At 40.1% G+C, this 14473-nt stretch overlaps 2 protein-coding genes across 5 annotated transcripts in view; both read right to left on the bottom strand.

Annotated features, from left to right (window-relative positions):
* MAB21L3 (mab-21 like 3) overlaps positions 1-9104 on the bottom strand; it is a 39870-nt gene extending 30766 nt beyond the window's left edge. For all 3 annotated transcript variants that reach the window (XM_059838063.1, XM_059838064.1, XM_059838065.1), the window contains exon 1: positions 8965-9104. The gene's annotated coding sequence lies outside the window, so the exon portion shown is untranslated. The remainder of the gene's footprint in view (positions 1-8964) is intronic.
* Positions 844-14473, bottom strand: part of SLC22A15 (solute carrier family 22 member 15) — a 40468-nt gene continuing 26838 nt past the window's right edge. For both annotated transcript variants that reach the window (XM_059838061.1, XM_059838062.1), the window contains 2 exons: positions 12297-12485; positions 844-9292 (listed from right to left, as the gene is read on the bottom strand). In XM_059838061.1, the coding sequence (XP_059694044.1) occupies positions 9206-9292; positions 12297-12485 (276 nt within the window). In that variant the 3' untranslated portion in view covers positions 844-9205. The remainder of the gene's footprint in view (positions 9293-12296; positions 12486-14473) is intronic.

Raw genomic sequence — 14473 nt, 5'->3', positions numbered from 1 at the left:
GAAGGAAGGAAACAAGCAGATGTGCTTCAAATGGAAAATGAGGTGAATACTGCTACCAGTCATCTGGTGGGAGAGGGACAGTTTGGGGCAGGAGGGAAGAAGAGCATTCACAGGAGCACAGAGCTATTCAGTTTCTGCTACCAGGGACTCCATGAACTGTTCTCTAACAAAGCAAAGGCTGGCAGAGAAAACAATCAAATGGCAGTTTAGAACAGAGCACTGATCCCTATTCCCCTACAGCCACTTTTTCCAGGTTCTGACAATATTTTCTTTGCTACTGGACAGGGGACAGGAAATGCAGTCAAGCTATTTATCACCTCATTGCCAGGTAATGAAGACAAATGTTCAAATTTTGCCATTCCCTGAGGAGATGTTTTGGCAGGAGCACTGAGGACAGGGACTATGGCCTTGTGCATTTGCATCCCCTTTAAGAAGGGGTGTTTAAGAGACAACTAGAGCTCATGGGAACTCCCCCAGTACATGTTAGTAACACCACCACAGACATTTTGCTATGCTAAACCCCCCAAAGTGTTTCCAGTCTTTCAACATCAATCAGCACAACTGAAGCCAGTAGTAAATTGATTCTCACATTCCACTGGTGCCAGTTTTTGTTAGAAATGATTTGTGATAGATATGGTGGAATATATTGATTAGTACTGACAGTCCCAGTTTCCCAGGCGCTTTGTAGCACTGCCTTTCCAAAATGACCTGCTTTCCACCTTGTCAATTTTCTTCTGCAGAGTCCATTAGAAATATCTATTCTATTCTGAGAGCTTCATGTCCCTCCAGAAAACAAAACAAAAGGGTCAGGCAAGTAAAAAAAAATCAATGCAATAAAATAGGTTTGTGGTGTTGCAAAAGAACTTGTTTTTATTGAGACATTTTGTGTCAGGGGAAGAAAAGGCACAAAATAAGTTACAAAGACATTGGATGAACTGTACAAGTCAGAGGCAGTATCAGAGCTGTTACAAATCACCTAAAAGTTGTCTTACTAACATAGGTTAGCCTCTACAAATTTCTTGTAAGAAAATATGTATTTAAAATTATTGAAATAATTCAGAAATTAAAAGAGAAAGTAAAGACAACCAATATTAACTTTTTGACTAAATTCACCTGGGCTTATCCATCATCACCCTCTCTTAGTAGACAGAGATCACTGGAAAATATTTAGTATTACAGAATTATTTTAAAAACTCATTAACACATTGTAAATTAAGAACCTGACACTGACTTTTCGTACCTCCAGTGAAGTACAATACATACAGGTAAGGCAGTATGCATAGGAAATACATTAAGAAAACAGAACAGATAAGTGCAATTATTCTGAATATTTCAACACTTGTTATGGCCCCTCACTATGGCAAAGAACATCTTAAAAAGATGGATCCAACAGCTGTTCACAGAACATATGAATATATCACCATAAAAGGTCTACTGTGGAAAAGCTTATGCTGTCTTCAGTTGCGACTTCTCAGATGAAGTATTCTACAAACAGACTTTCCAGCAGTACAGCTCTGAGTTTACAACAGCACACTAATACAGTTAAAGAAGACAAAGTACTTCTGAAATATATCAGTCCTCATTTTAACATGGGAATGCTCATAACACTCAGTATTCCATCAATCCAAATTAAGTATTTAACAGTACACATATCAACTATATACAACTTCATTTTTGAACTGGATCTGCTCCCCCTGCCCCCGTTACCAATTTCCTGTTACTCAGCTCTCAACTGGCAAGAACTTTTGAATGTTAGTTCAAATTAAATAGGAATGAGAAAACAGTGCAAAAGTCTACAGCATACAGAGAATACACAAAGATTTGTTTTCATTATGATGAAAGGTGGAGCAGCAAAAAAAGTAATTTAACCCTCTGGTCAAGAAGAGATCTAAGTTCTGTCTTCTGAAATCAGGAAGGATGTAAATGCACACAGACAGAGCTTGGCAATAAATGTCTGTTCATGTCCCTAGGAGTTTCAGTTACTTGACCTAAGACAACAGCAACACAGAAAGGCAAGACAGTACCAGCCACCTGTCAGCCCAGGCCAAGGACTTGACGTGCAAGAAAACCCTGCGGAGCGGGGTACGAGCACGGCTGTCAGGGCTTGGGCAGCGAGCGGGTGCAGGGTGTCCTGCGAGGGAAGATGCCAGCGACTGCCTCTGCTGGTCCCAGACAGCTCAGCAGCAGCCAGCACAGGAAACACAGAACGGCTGAGGACGGAAGGCACCTCTTCTGGAAGCGGCACCTCCGGTGATGCCTTTCATCACCTCCTCTGGAGGTCACCAGGCCCAACCTCCTAGCTCAAGCAGAGCCAACTAAAGCAGACTGCCTAGGACCACATCCTGATGACTCCTGAGTATCTACACACATGGCGACTCCACAACCTCTCCAGGCAACCTGTGCCGGTGTCCCATCTCCCTGACATTAAAAAGGTGCTTCCCTGTATTCAGATGGATCATGTCCTGTGTTTCAGGTAGTGGCAACTGCCTTGGGCCCAGTGAGCACTGACCCAACCGCACTCCGACACTGCCAGAGGAGCTGATGGCACTTGGACAAAAGCATGTTTAAGACAGGGCTGTAAATGCCAAGAAAAAGACATTACAGTGCTACAACAGGACGAGGAAAAAGGATAAGCCCACACCAGCACAAGACAAACAGAGAGACAGCTGAGCAGGAGAAACACCAAAGGAAAATCAGCCTGAGCAGAGGCTTAGAGAAGACTCAAAAGGAGCTACAACTCTAGATGGACTGTGGCTGGTGATGGAACCCACAAGAGAGCAGCGGAACACGAAACAAAGAGAGGTGAATAAACAGAAGCACAACAGACTGATCCCAGTCTCCTGCTCTGCCTGGTGCCTTGCTGAAGAGACTGAGCATGACAAGCAGCCAAGGAGTTGGAGGGTGGTATGGATAGAGAGAAGAAAGACCAGTGTCTGGAGAAAAGCAGGAGTATTTCCCTTAAGTGTTTTCGTTATTTTTAATTCCAAAACCAAAGCAGTAACAAAAAAAACCTCTAATTGGCATTAAATTAAATTGATTAAAATCCCCCGACTCAAAACTTTCTGTCCCTGAAAAGTCATGCCTTCAGCTGACATTAGTATAAAATTAAGGGCTTTCTCTCCCTTTTAAAGGCTAACAATATATACAGAAAAGTCATGTTCTAACAGTGTAATTATGAAGCTCCTTGGAAGTTTTAAGTCTTTTAACTAAATTTAAAAAGCTTTTGACAAAACCTTTAAAAGGGAAGGATGACTTGAGGACTAAGTTGTGAATTCCCACACAAATAAAAAGAGGAAATATTTTGTTGTTTCCCCAAAATCAATTAAATACAAAAGTGACACAATACAAAGCTCAACATAAAAGAGGTAGCCTAAAAAATCAAAATACTATTTGGTTCAGGAAGCAAAGGTAGTGCAATAAAAGTGTCCATATGAAGAACATACTTCCCATTTCCACATTACTCAAATTTTAACAGGAATAAATTAAAATTTGGGTTGGATTTTGAGGAGCAAAAGGGATAAAATACTAGAAACCAGTATTTTAGAGGCATATTTGAAATCAAAGCATACACAACTCTCACCACAAATCACCTAGAAGTTGTTTTCTCTGTAGCAGTTTTCATCAGTATCTGCAAAACTGCTTTTTCCTACAGATTAACATCAGAAATGCCTGTCTCCCAGTCAGGCTTCCATAATTTAAAAACATTTTGTCTGAAAACAGATGTACCAGATACCTTTCCCGGGATATTTTTAAGTAAATACAACTTTCAATACTGGCAAAGGTTGTCTTATCACCATACTTTTGCCTGGCTCCTGTCAAAGTAGGTACAAAATGAGCACCTCAGTGTGTTGGTGGGTAGCAGAAACATGCATGATAAAGACAGATTTCCTCTAGAAACCTTTAGTGAATGAGGGCAGGCAAGTATTTAAACATATTCCATCCTACAATCTTACTGTATAGACCCCATGGTCCCCCTTTATTCTGTACACATAGCAGAGAATGGCTTGAAAGAGATAATCTTTCTTCTGGGCCTAATCAGCCCTTACTGCAGAAATTTTTATCCACCTGCTTTTTTGCTGACAAACATGCAGCTAAGACAAGGCTGACTTGCAGTGAGTATTAGTTGTAGTAGGGATTTAAAATCCATACATTATTATTTAGCAGTGCCTCAAACAGAGTGTGCATTTCATAAAAACCTGCTAGATCCCATGAAGCTCCAGGCAAACTGTTTACTAGCAGTGCTAATCTGTAAGACTGATGAATGAACGAAAAAATTCCAGTGTGCAGTTTTTAACCAGGTTTTATCAGTCTTAGAGAGTAAACTTTGACACTTGCAACTCAGAATGAAAACAGGTTCTGCAGATTTCTCTGTAATGGCTACATGGTATAAACTCCAAATGTTCTACAAAAAGAACACTAATCCTTCATTTAATTTCTTTGTTTTCTCAGAAACAAAAGCTACTTAAGTGAACTAAGCAATAAAAGACAAGCAAACAAAGGTAACTCTCTGTCCCGATTGTTTCAGGGATGCTTGTAAATACCAGTTCTGTGGACCAGTTCTGCATGGATAAAGTCTAAATAAAGGCAGCTAGAACTAGTTTTGGACTATTGCTTTCCAGCAAAAACTGTCTTTGGCACTCATATAATCCAAATCTATGATGCTACTTTACACACTGATGGAGGAAATTAAAGACTACTTTCACAAAACAGGCACTTCAAATTAGAACAAAAAAATCTGTTCCCTGTTAAGCAATATAGGAGCATTTTTCAGAATGACAGAAACAGAGAATAGTACCAAAATGAGGATGATAAAAGTTCAGTAAATTCAGACTACCTGGGTAAAAGTTTTACCCAGCTCTACTAGCCTTAAATAACAGTAGCACCTGGAAAATCTGAAGGCTACAACAGACTAGACAAAATTAAAATACATTAAAATACACAGCATGGAAAAATTATGTATAAATTTGTTCACCCTCCAATTCCACATTTAGATCTGCCAGAGAGGTTTTCTTATGTAGGTGTCTTTCTACCACGTTTCTTGCAGTAAGATACAACAAATGAGACTCAAAATACAGCTATAGCCTAAGTCTCCTGTTTGGTAAACAGCAGAATATAGACATTTCTGATACAAGCATTGTGTCAGGCCAGACTAACTTCCACCATCAAATGACAGCACTGCTCTTGGGCTTTTCTGACATCTTTACTGCAAGGCTCACAGTTTTCAGTCACAGATTCATCTGTGTCAAAGAGCATGACCAGAGAAGCGCCCACGGGGTGGGAAAAGGGATAAATAGCACACAACCTTCAGCTAAAACAAAATACTGCTCACCCAGTCTGCATTCAGTGATTATTATCTGCATTCAGAAGACTCAAGAAAAAGAGTTTCAGTTCTAATGTTCCCTTTAACACACTCCAGGAAAAATTCCTCACTTTCCCCTTTTCCTGAGTACAAAAAAAACATTCTCTGGCAAACTGCTTTCATATGCTTAGGTGAAATACACTGCAAAATGTATTGCTCAACTGCATTTCCCATGGCTCTGTAAATTATATCCTACTAACCTCAGAACATCCACACAGTTTGGAAAAGCTGGCATTGATTGCACACTTTGAGCTAATGAACATGTGGCTTCCATCCTTAAAGCCTTGACTGTAACTGTGGTGGAAACAAGCTGTAACCTGCTCCGTATTAGTCAAGTGTCTCTGGAGAGGTTCTTCACTCAGCATCCTAACCTGAACAGAGTCACCTCTGGCTCTCCTTTAACACAGAGCTTCTGTGTTTCCGGTATGTCAGGAGTCTCTGAACTCTCCCAATTTCTAATTAGAGAGCACTAGCTTTGTTTTCAGGAGAAATTTAAAATTGTATTGTATTAAAGGGTATTTCTACCCAACAGCTGCTATTTCTTGCTTTCACTTACCCTTGCCCTAAAGTGTTTCAGTTGAATCCTCCATTTTTTTTTCACTTCTTCCAGCACATTCTCCTCCATGCTGCCTCACATGACCTGACACTCTCCTTCACTCTTAGGTGTATTCACTTTTCACCTGGGAGCTCCCCAGGTAGGTGAGGTGTGTTTGGGATTCTGCTGAGACCTGACTAATCAGCACCATGGGAAAAGCTCTCTTCTCTCTAGCATAATCCAACCAAGTGAAAAAAAGGAAAAGAAAAAGGAAAAAAAAAATCACAGCCAAAGGAATCCAGAGAAGAAATTCCATATTGGGAAAAGTGTTATCTTAGTGCCTGCACAACATGAAAATGGTTAACAGTACTGGCTACTACAGCAAGAAACATGGCAGAGGATTATCAACTGCACTAAACTATAGCAAGAACCTTGGTCTCAGACTCCTAGCACGACAACATGTAGTAGATTGATGTTCCCAATGTTCTACTTTCCAGTAGCCTCTCATGGCAAACTCACAACCCAGATACTGAGACACAACTATCTCAATATTGTAAAGCATTACATATCATGGGTAAGAAGAAAAGTGATCCTACAGGTTTCTGTACCAGAGGGCCAGCTCATACTAAAAATGAAAAGCCTCAGAAAAGAAACTTAATGCACCTAGTGGATTTGAATGTCAGAACACAAAGCTGGAATGCAAAGTCTGATGCTACATTGCTGAGCTCCTCCTGCAGGGATTCTCTCCTGTAAACTTTCTGAATTAACTAATATGGGAAAGTAACAATGGAAGATTCAAAATTCCTTTTTAAATAGTCCCTTCAAAATTCCAAAGGCGAAAACATGAGACAGATTTAAGGTTAAAAAAAGAGCAGCAATTCCTATGTAAAAAAATTGTTAATTTTGTCTTCACTCTTGTTTCTGCAATTTTACATACGTATCCCAATGACAAAGTGCATGAGTGGAGAGGTAAATTTAATTTTTATTTGAAGACTCACAAAATATAGTTCAGGTCCTGAAAAGAGTAGTCTTCTCCACCTCAACCATTACAGCATCTTACTGTTAATGAAAATTCTATTGAGGGTCTTGTGGCATTACGCAGGGTTGCCAGGAGCAGATAATGACAGTTCCTGACTTACTCCACTCAACACCCAAAGAGGGACAGAGGCAACAAACACCTAAAAACAACTGTTAGTTCTTGACAACGTGTTATTACTGCCAGGCTTACTGCTGTTTGCCATCAGAAATAAAAAGTCATTTTCCCAGCTGTCCATAAATTAAAGTGTGAGCAAAAAATTTAAAACTATTTTAATAGCTCCAACTTTTCCAACTATTTCTGAGTACCTTATTTGGTGAAATTTTCTTATACACAAAAGGGCCAAATAAGGCACAAAGATGACCCACCTGGGTTAAAAAGTGCCACATCTACAACAACTACTCAACAGTCTGGGGAGGGGGAAGTGAAGACCATGAGTGAGAATTCTTCCAGTGAAGAGTAATACAGGCAAGAATCACAACAATATTAACAGACTGTTCAGAGGGACTCAAGTTCCCAACTTTGCTCACAGTCAACACCTGGATCAAGTTCAGACCCAACTGGAATGCTGCATGTGTCAAACTGCAGACTCTGGGCTGCTCTCTGCACCAACCAGGGCAGTTGCACTTTGCTCACTTTGCTCAGCATTACAGTTCCCAGTGAACAAAGTTCAAGCAGCTAGCTGCAAACTTCAGATGCTGGTTACTTTCACTTCTTTGCAGAGTAAAGGAACTTCCCATTTTAATCGGGAAATATTCAGCAGACAGCTTTTTGATATTTTTAGACCCACCTTTTTTAATTCTAAGATCTGCAAAAATAACTTGTGAGCCTGAAAACATATTTACTGCCATTGTGTGCCACTTTGCTAGTAACTTAAAGTAGGAAGATTAATGTTTTATGGAAACCAATCTTAACAAAGAGAAAGCCACAGATTAGAGGATGAAGATGACAATGTCATAAAGAAAACTGAATCTTTGTAAGGCCTCATTTTTGTAGTTGGAACATTCCACATGTTCATGTTTCATAGTTCAGGATTCCATATCCCTCTAATGAAGCACTTACAGAAAGTTCAGTGAAAAAGCAAAGTGAAGCTGTTTTCCTTAACAAGGTCAAGTAACCAAATGCTTAAGCAAGCATTGGTTAAAAAACATCAAGTAACCAAAAAGGTCCAAAGAGATTTTCCATCTTTTTAAATGAAAACCTTAGTTACACACAAGATTTAAAAATAAACATTAGCAGCTTCCTGATAATAGCACCCAAAGTATAACAGCACCCCACAGTTCCTCTTAGCACTTCAGAGTTAAGCCTTTTCCAGAAAAAAAGACCCAGACAGGTCCACAAAAGTGAGCTATACATTCTATCACACCACACACACGGTATGTGATAAATACCTCACCTTTGTCACACCCAGGAAACAATATCCATCACAGAATTATTTCACTCCACAGAGAAGCTGCTGAGCTTCAATAGTTATGGCAAAGTGAGGACAAGGTAAAAGTAGGCAAAGCTACAAACAGCCATGGTGAGATGTGGGGAACATGTGGCAAACATATGCACAAGATCAAGAAAAAGCTTTGTGTATGAAAAGAAGGAAAAAAGTCAGTAACTTTCCTTATGTTCACAGTACTTTGTGGCTGCTCTTTTGTGTAGTCCTTCCTCCCAACCTTCCATTATCACGAAGTTAAAGCCCAGCTTATGACTAACCACCTGCACCTGTAACTCTGCACAGGTGTGCACACAGAGAAACCTTTTGTTCACAGCTGCCTCTCCTCTACTAAATATGCAAAAGCCGTTTTAACATACAATTTCAGCAATTTTTTCCCACTGGAGTAGCACACAGCACATTCTCTGACCCCTTTCACCATTATGGAAAATACAGTGGTTGTTTCCAAATTTACCAATTTGTACTGAAATAAAATCCACCACCTTAAAAATAAAATACTAACATGTGCCCTGATGATCTGTCCAAATCTGTCTAAGCCTAGGTTACTCCCTGGGCTTCTGAAATACATCATCTTACTCCTGCCGTCTCACCTGGCTTCAAATGCAGTCCATGCACTGTATTCTGAACCACAAGAATTGGAATGGTTGCCTCGTATGGAGAGCATCAGTGATGTCATCAGTCTGAACAGTCCTCAAATCCCTCTCCAAGTAAGGAAAAACACAGGCACTTCCCAATTACACTGCCTGGCAAGCAAGGTCCCCAGTACTTGTCACACAGCTGGACTGACTGGGCAAGAAGAGGCATAAAATAGGCCAATGCTTCTTCTTTTCATTACTTGATCATGTGAGTCTCTTCATCAGCATCATAGAACTCCTCATCTTCACTTCCACTCTCTGTAGAGCTGTCTTTGTCTCCAGACTAGAAGCAAAAAGGAAGTTGTTAGTTAGACTGAAGCCACTAGATCAGTCTCAACATAAAGAGCACAAACCATACACTTCTGTGGAATGCTGGTATAGAAAAAGTAAGAAAACACAGGTCAAACCACCGTATTAAAACTTTATAAAAGACATTATGTGAATTCAGATTCAAATCCTTGGTTCTTCAAAGTATCTTTAAAAGACATGGGGTTGTAGTGGATGGACTTTCTCTGCTCCACCAGTACACTAGAGAATATAAGCAGGAGAGACTGGCTAGAGTGGCTCTGAAGTGGTAATCTACTAAGCTTTCTTAAATTTAGTCTAAGCTGCCTACTCTGTGGAGAGCTACTGGAAACACAGTAGCTCACCACAGCTCAGAACACACATATTACTTATTTAGGTGAAGCTTCTCCATCCCCAATTCATACTTTTCCTTGGGTACCATGGATATTTTGCTGTGTAAGTTGAATTAAAAAGATCCCCCTGCCAATACTAAATGAAAGTGTTATGGAAAAGGGAAAATCCTTACCATGCTGTATGTTCAGAAGGTAAAATCCCTATTATAGGCATACCTATCCAGTCAGAGTCCTTATCACAACATAATTTATACCACGTACCCAAAATAAAGTCAGCTATTACAGCTAATTGATTTTTATTTGGCCAGTGTAGCATTTTTCCATGGAACTGACACAAACGATTCCAGTTAAAAAGGTTCTGCTAGTATAAACTCCATCTCATTTGATTATTTAGGATTTTTTCCCCAATATGCTTGCATCCATCCTAAGACCTCTGCCTGCCTAGTCATATGCTAAGAAGAGTGAGAAGAGAGGGTGAAAAATAGAGAATAGGAAATAGTGCTCCTGACTGACAGTACCATGCAAGCAAAATCTGTAGCTTTAGATCTCTCTTCAGAGGAGCTTTGCTACAGCAATGTGCGTTAACTGCAAAGGAATTTCAAACAGTTTGAGCACTACAACCTGTCAGAAGATGTAAAGGGAACCATGTTAGGCTTTTTTTTTCCTAGATTTCTAAAACTATTTGAGGAAAGTCAGGCTATTACTGGCTGCTGTCCAACTTGAATATCATAATCATGTATGTTAACAGGAACAAAACCTCCGTTCTGGGCAATCAGAACACATGTTATCTTGAAAATGGTACAAAAGGACAATGGATTCCACAGAGGGAATTCAGGATATGCCAAATAAATTCTAAATCTTTCTCACAACAGCTTCATAAGACCTCTCATGGCCTTGTCAAATAGGGTTAATGTTTAACAGCTTTCCATTTTATCAGCACTTTCTTTGCGAGCTTTAAAATAATCCCTAATGCATTCCAGATATAACTTCACTGAAGTTACAGGATTAGTCAAGGCCTGAACCAATGACTTTTTTATTCGGATTCAGTAATTTTAATCCGTCTGAGCAAAATGTTCCTGAAAACCATTCAGAACAACACCCCCTTTAGTGGGTTCTGTTGAGGTTGGGATTTTTAAGCCTACAGAAGGATAAGGAAAGAAGATTTAAACCTGAGAGGACTGACTGACATAAGCTAACCAATTTATGGGAATACTAACAGACAATACTTGTCACCTCAAAGGGTAATACTGACTGTAGTTGGTTAAAGAAGAAATGAAAAATGTTACTTCCCACCTATAAGCTGGAGCACCTGCACTGCTTACAAAAACTGCTTTCATTGGTAAGCCATCTGCACAATTAAGACGTAATAATCGTGTAATTACCAAAATAACAGCTGATGTAAACGTATATGATGGATCTGTGTAGTCAGCAAGAACGTGGTGCCATAACACATTATCCAGTATGGTTGAAAATGTTTATAAAATAAGCATGTAAAGTAGCTAAAGTATAAAATTAAGGGTTACAGGGCTGCCTTTTTCAGCCTTTCTTCAAGGGTGCTTTTGTCACTAAACTGTGCTGTCCTCTCAAGAACTATTACAGCTAAACTTGGTAAACAAGGCAACGCATTGAAGCTTCTGATAGGAAGCAAATGACCCTACTCTAACAGTACATGATTTCAGTGAAAATAAATATGACTACCTGTGAATGTTAGAGTGCCTGACCAACAACTATTCAAATGAAAGTAAAGGTGTTAAAAGAATCCTGTCTCATCTCAGCCTAATGGGGCAACTAACATTGTTTGTTAAGCGTTTACCTTCAAGTCTTTTGACCACTTATTCTATTTCTGTAAGTCCCTCCATACTTCAAGTTTTGGGACCAGGATTTAAGCTTTAAAACTTTATCCAGATTCAAACATCCACTCCCAGCTCTCTAGCTACTTCTTTCTAATCCCACTTCATTCAGAGATAATTAACCACATCAAAAAACCTCCACGTGAGTGGAAGACACAGTCACCCAGAGAGGTGTCCAGGAGTTTAACAAAATAAAGTGATCTGAAAATCACAATTCAAGGAAACCTCATTGAAAAACATCCTGCTGCCACATATATTTATGGTTATACGTGGGAGTTTTGTAGTTCCAGTATTTTCAATGAATCTCATTTCCCAGAGTCAATAGTGGGAGAGATCTGAGGTTATTCTGGCTTTAACCCATTCAGAGCCTGTCTAGGACAGACCTGGTAACTGGCACTGCAAAATAGCTGGGGCAGGTCAGAAGTAGTGTGTGCCTTTGAGAGCAGCCCTTCACAAACAGGCTTCTGGTTTTGTTAACATCTAAGGCTTCTCAAGCTTCAGTGTCCAGCTTTGGCTGAAGCAATCAGTTTTAGAGATTAGAGACACAAAGACATCACTTTATCCCAAAGGGAAATGTTGTAAGCTTGTGGCCTTGAAGGGATGAATTAATCCAGCTATATTTCAGCCTGCATTTCCAGAAAACATTTCAGACATGATGGTAGGGCTGCTACACTATCTTCTGCTTGGGGCCTATCCTCCACAGGCCAAGAATCACTACCCTAATCTATTTAGAGTAGCAGATTCAAGCTGACAGCTGAGATAAACACAACAGAAAAGTACTAGGAAAAAATTAGTGTACCTGTGAGCCATCTAGGGCTTGCAGTGACATGGCTTCATCACCCAGCCTCCAGTAGGAGCACACCTGCAGGTCTGAAATAGTTTCTAGCAAAGGGCTGTTTAAGGTCTCTGGCAACAACAAGCTTAAGAGCCCAGACAACAGACCAGTTGCTCCAAACACAATGTAAGGCAGAGACCACTGTACAGATTTCTGGAAAAAATAACAGAGTTAGGTTGAGATTGGTTCCTTGTAGTTCATGCTGCATATTAAAGGACCTAGCCTTTACAACCATTCCCTCTGGCAGTGTTTGTGTTCCTATTTAGCACAAAAGTCACCAATCCTTCTGCTGTGGGTTTTTTTGTTTGGCTGGGTTTTTTACCAGTATTGCCAATAGTACCTTGTCAATACTATTAGAACCCCACAGATTTTGTCAAGAACTTTAAAAGAAACATCTGCTGACTTTGAACTCAATTCTTGCCTCTAATGTATGTACTTTTTAACAAATATAACATTCCTCTGTAGAAGGGAATAGATACCCCAGAAACACAGACATGCTGCTTGGAGATCTCTTGAGGCCATCTAGGCCAACCACCTACTCTAAGCACAATTACAGCCTCAATTAGATAAGGTCAATCACTGCTTCACATCATCAAATAGCAAAAAATCTCCAAGGATAGAGACTCCCCGTGCACATACCCCCCCCCCCCCCCCCCCGCACTAGATTGTTCCAGGCTGCATTATGCCTCTTAAAAACATTATTTTCCAAATTTCTTATCTAACCCCCAAGCCAAAACTTGTGATAAACATATGCTAACAATGTGGGATAGTGTCAAAAGCCTTCCCTGCTCTCCTCCCTTTCCTCATCCATATTGCCCTCCATGATGAAATGGCTGACTATCAAATCAAGCTGGCTGAGAAGGAATTGTCCTTAATAAATCCATGTTCACTGGTCCCAATTACCTTCCTTGCCTTCACATGCTAATAAACAGATTCTGGGAGGTCATGTCTCAATCATCCCACAGACTGAGTTAGAGGTGCTCAGGCTGTAATACCTGGGTTCCATTTCTGGTATTGAAGATACACACAGGATGAGCCTTTTTCCTCCCACAGCTACCAGTGATCCTTCACCACAATAGTGGTTTACCACAGATGATGAACACTTGCTCCACTATCACAACCATTCTTATGGAATCTTACCCCATGGAATGGAAAGCTTTCAGCCCTAAGTGTTCTTGAACCTACTGCTCCTCCTACTGTTTGCTGGCCTTCTGCTTCCTCAACTGTGCTGACAGGCAGAGTATTGGAGAGAAGTTTATCTCTCAAGACTGAAGCACAAGTATTTCAGCTTATTCCATGTCTCCCACCAATGGGATGCCCCTCCCATTCATCAACAGGCATATTTTCTTTAGCTGACAGAATCCCTATTTATGCTCCTTGCTAGTTTTAGCTTCAACTGAGCTTTGGCATTCCTGGCATCATCTGTGACAGCCCAAGCAATGTTTATACTCCTCTTCTGATGCCTGTCCCCGTTTTCACAGTAAAGAAGGCTCACTTTAAAACCAGGAAAGAGTTTAGCTGTTTGTTTCAAAAATTCACATTTTAGAGAGCAATTCTAAATTGATGAAAATAACAGGCTGTGATCAAATAAAAGACCAACATTTAATCTCTTATCTCAGCAGTTAACTTCTGCTCTTTTTACTATTATGAGATCTCCAGGCAAGACACTGAAAATTTTTTAAAATACTGGAAGAAATGGTGAAACACATAAATTATTGATTATTTTCTCAAATCAGAGTTCATTTGTTATATAACCAGAACTACTTTCATTTTCATGGAACTTCTTCAAACATTATGATCCAAGATTTGTGTCTCATGCAGTATCAAATCTCTGGCAGACACAATATAATGAATACCCCAGCTGCTACATAAAAGCTGCCTATTAAATCCACCTGGCAGACTGGCAGCAGCCTTGGCTTTGCCTGTTGCTCCCCAGAGGTGCTCACGCTCTCACCTGCCCAGTGCTTCGTTCTGCAGATTAAAAGGCACTCTGTGCTCACCTGCCCTTTTGCTAACCTTCTGCCTCACATGTAAAATGGCAAATGGCAGAGAGGAAAATTACCTGAGATAAAATCTGTCACATTAAAGGAATTGTCACAGGGCCTCAGCAAACAGCTGGGAAAAACTGGCACACTTTTTAC

The sequence above is a fragment of the Haemorhous mexicanus genome, chromosome 2, assembly GCF_027477595.1.
Source record: "Haemorhous mexicanus isolate bHaeMex1 chromosome 2, bHaeMex1.pri, whole genome shotgun sequence".
Lineage (NCBI taxonomy): Eukaryota > Metazoa > Chordata > Aves > Passeriformes > Fringillidae > Haemorhous > Haemorhous mexicanus.
This window is presented reverse-complemented; position numbering and strand designations above follow the sequence as displayed.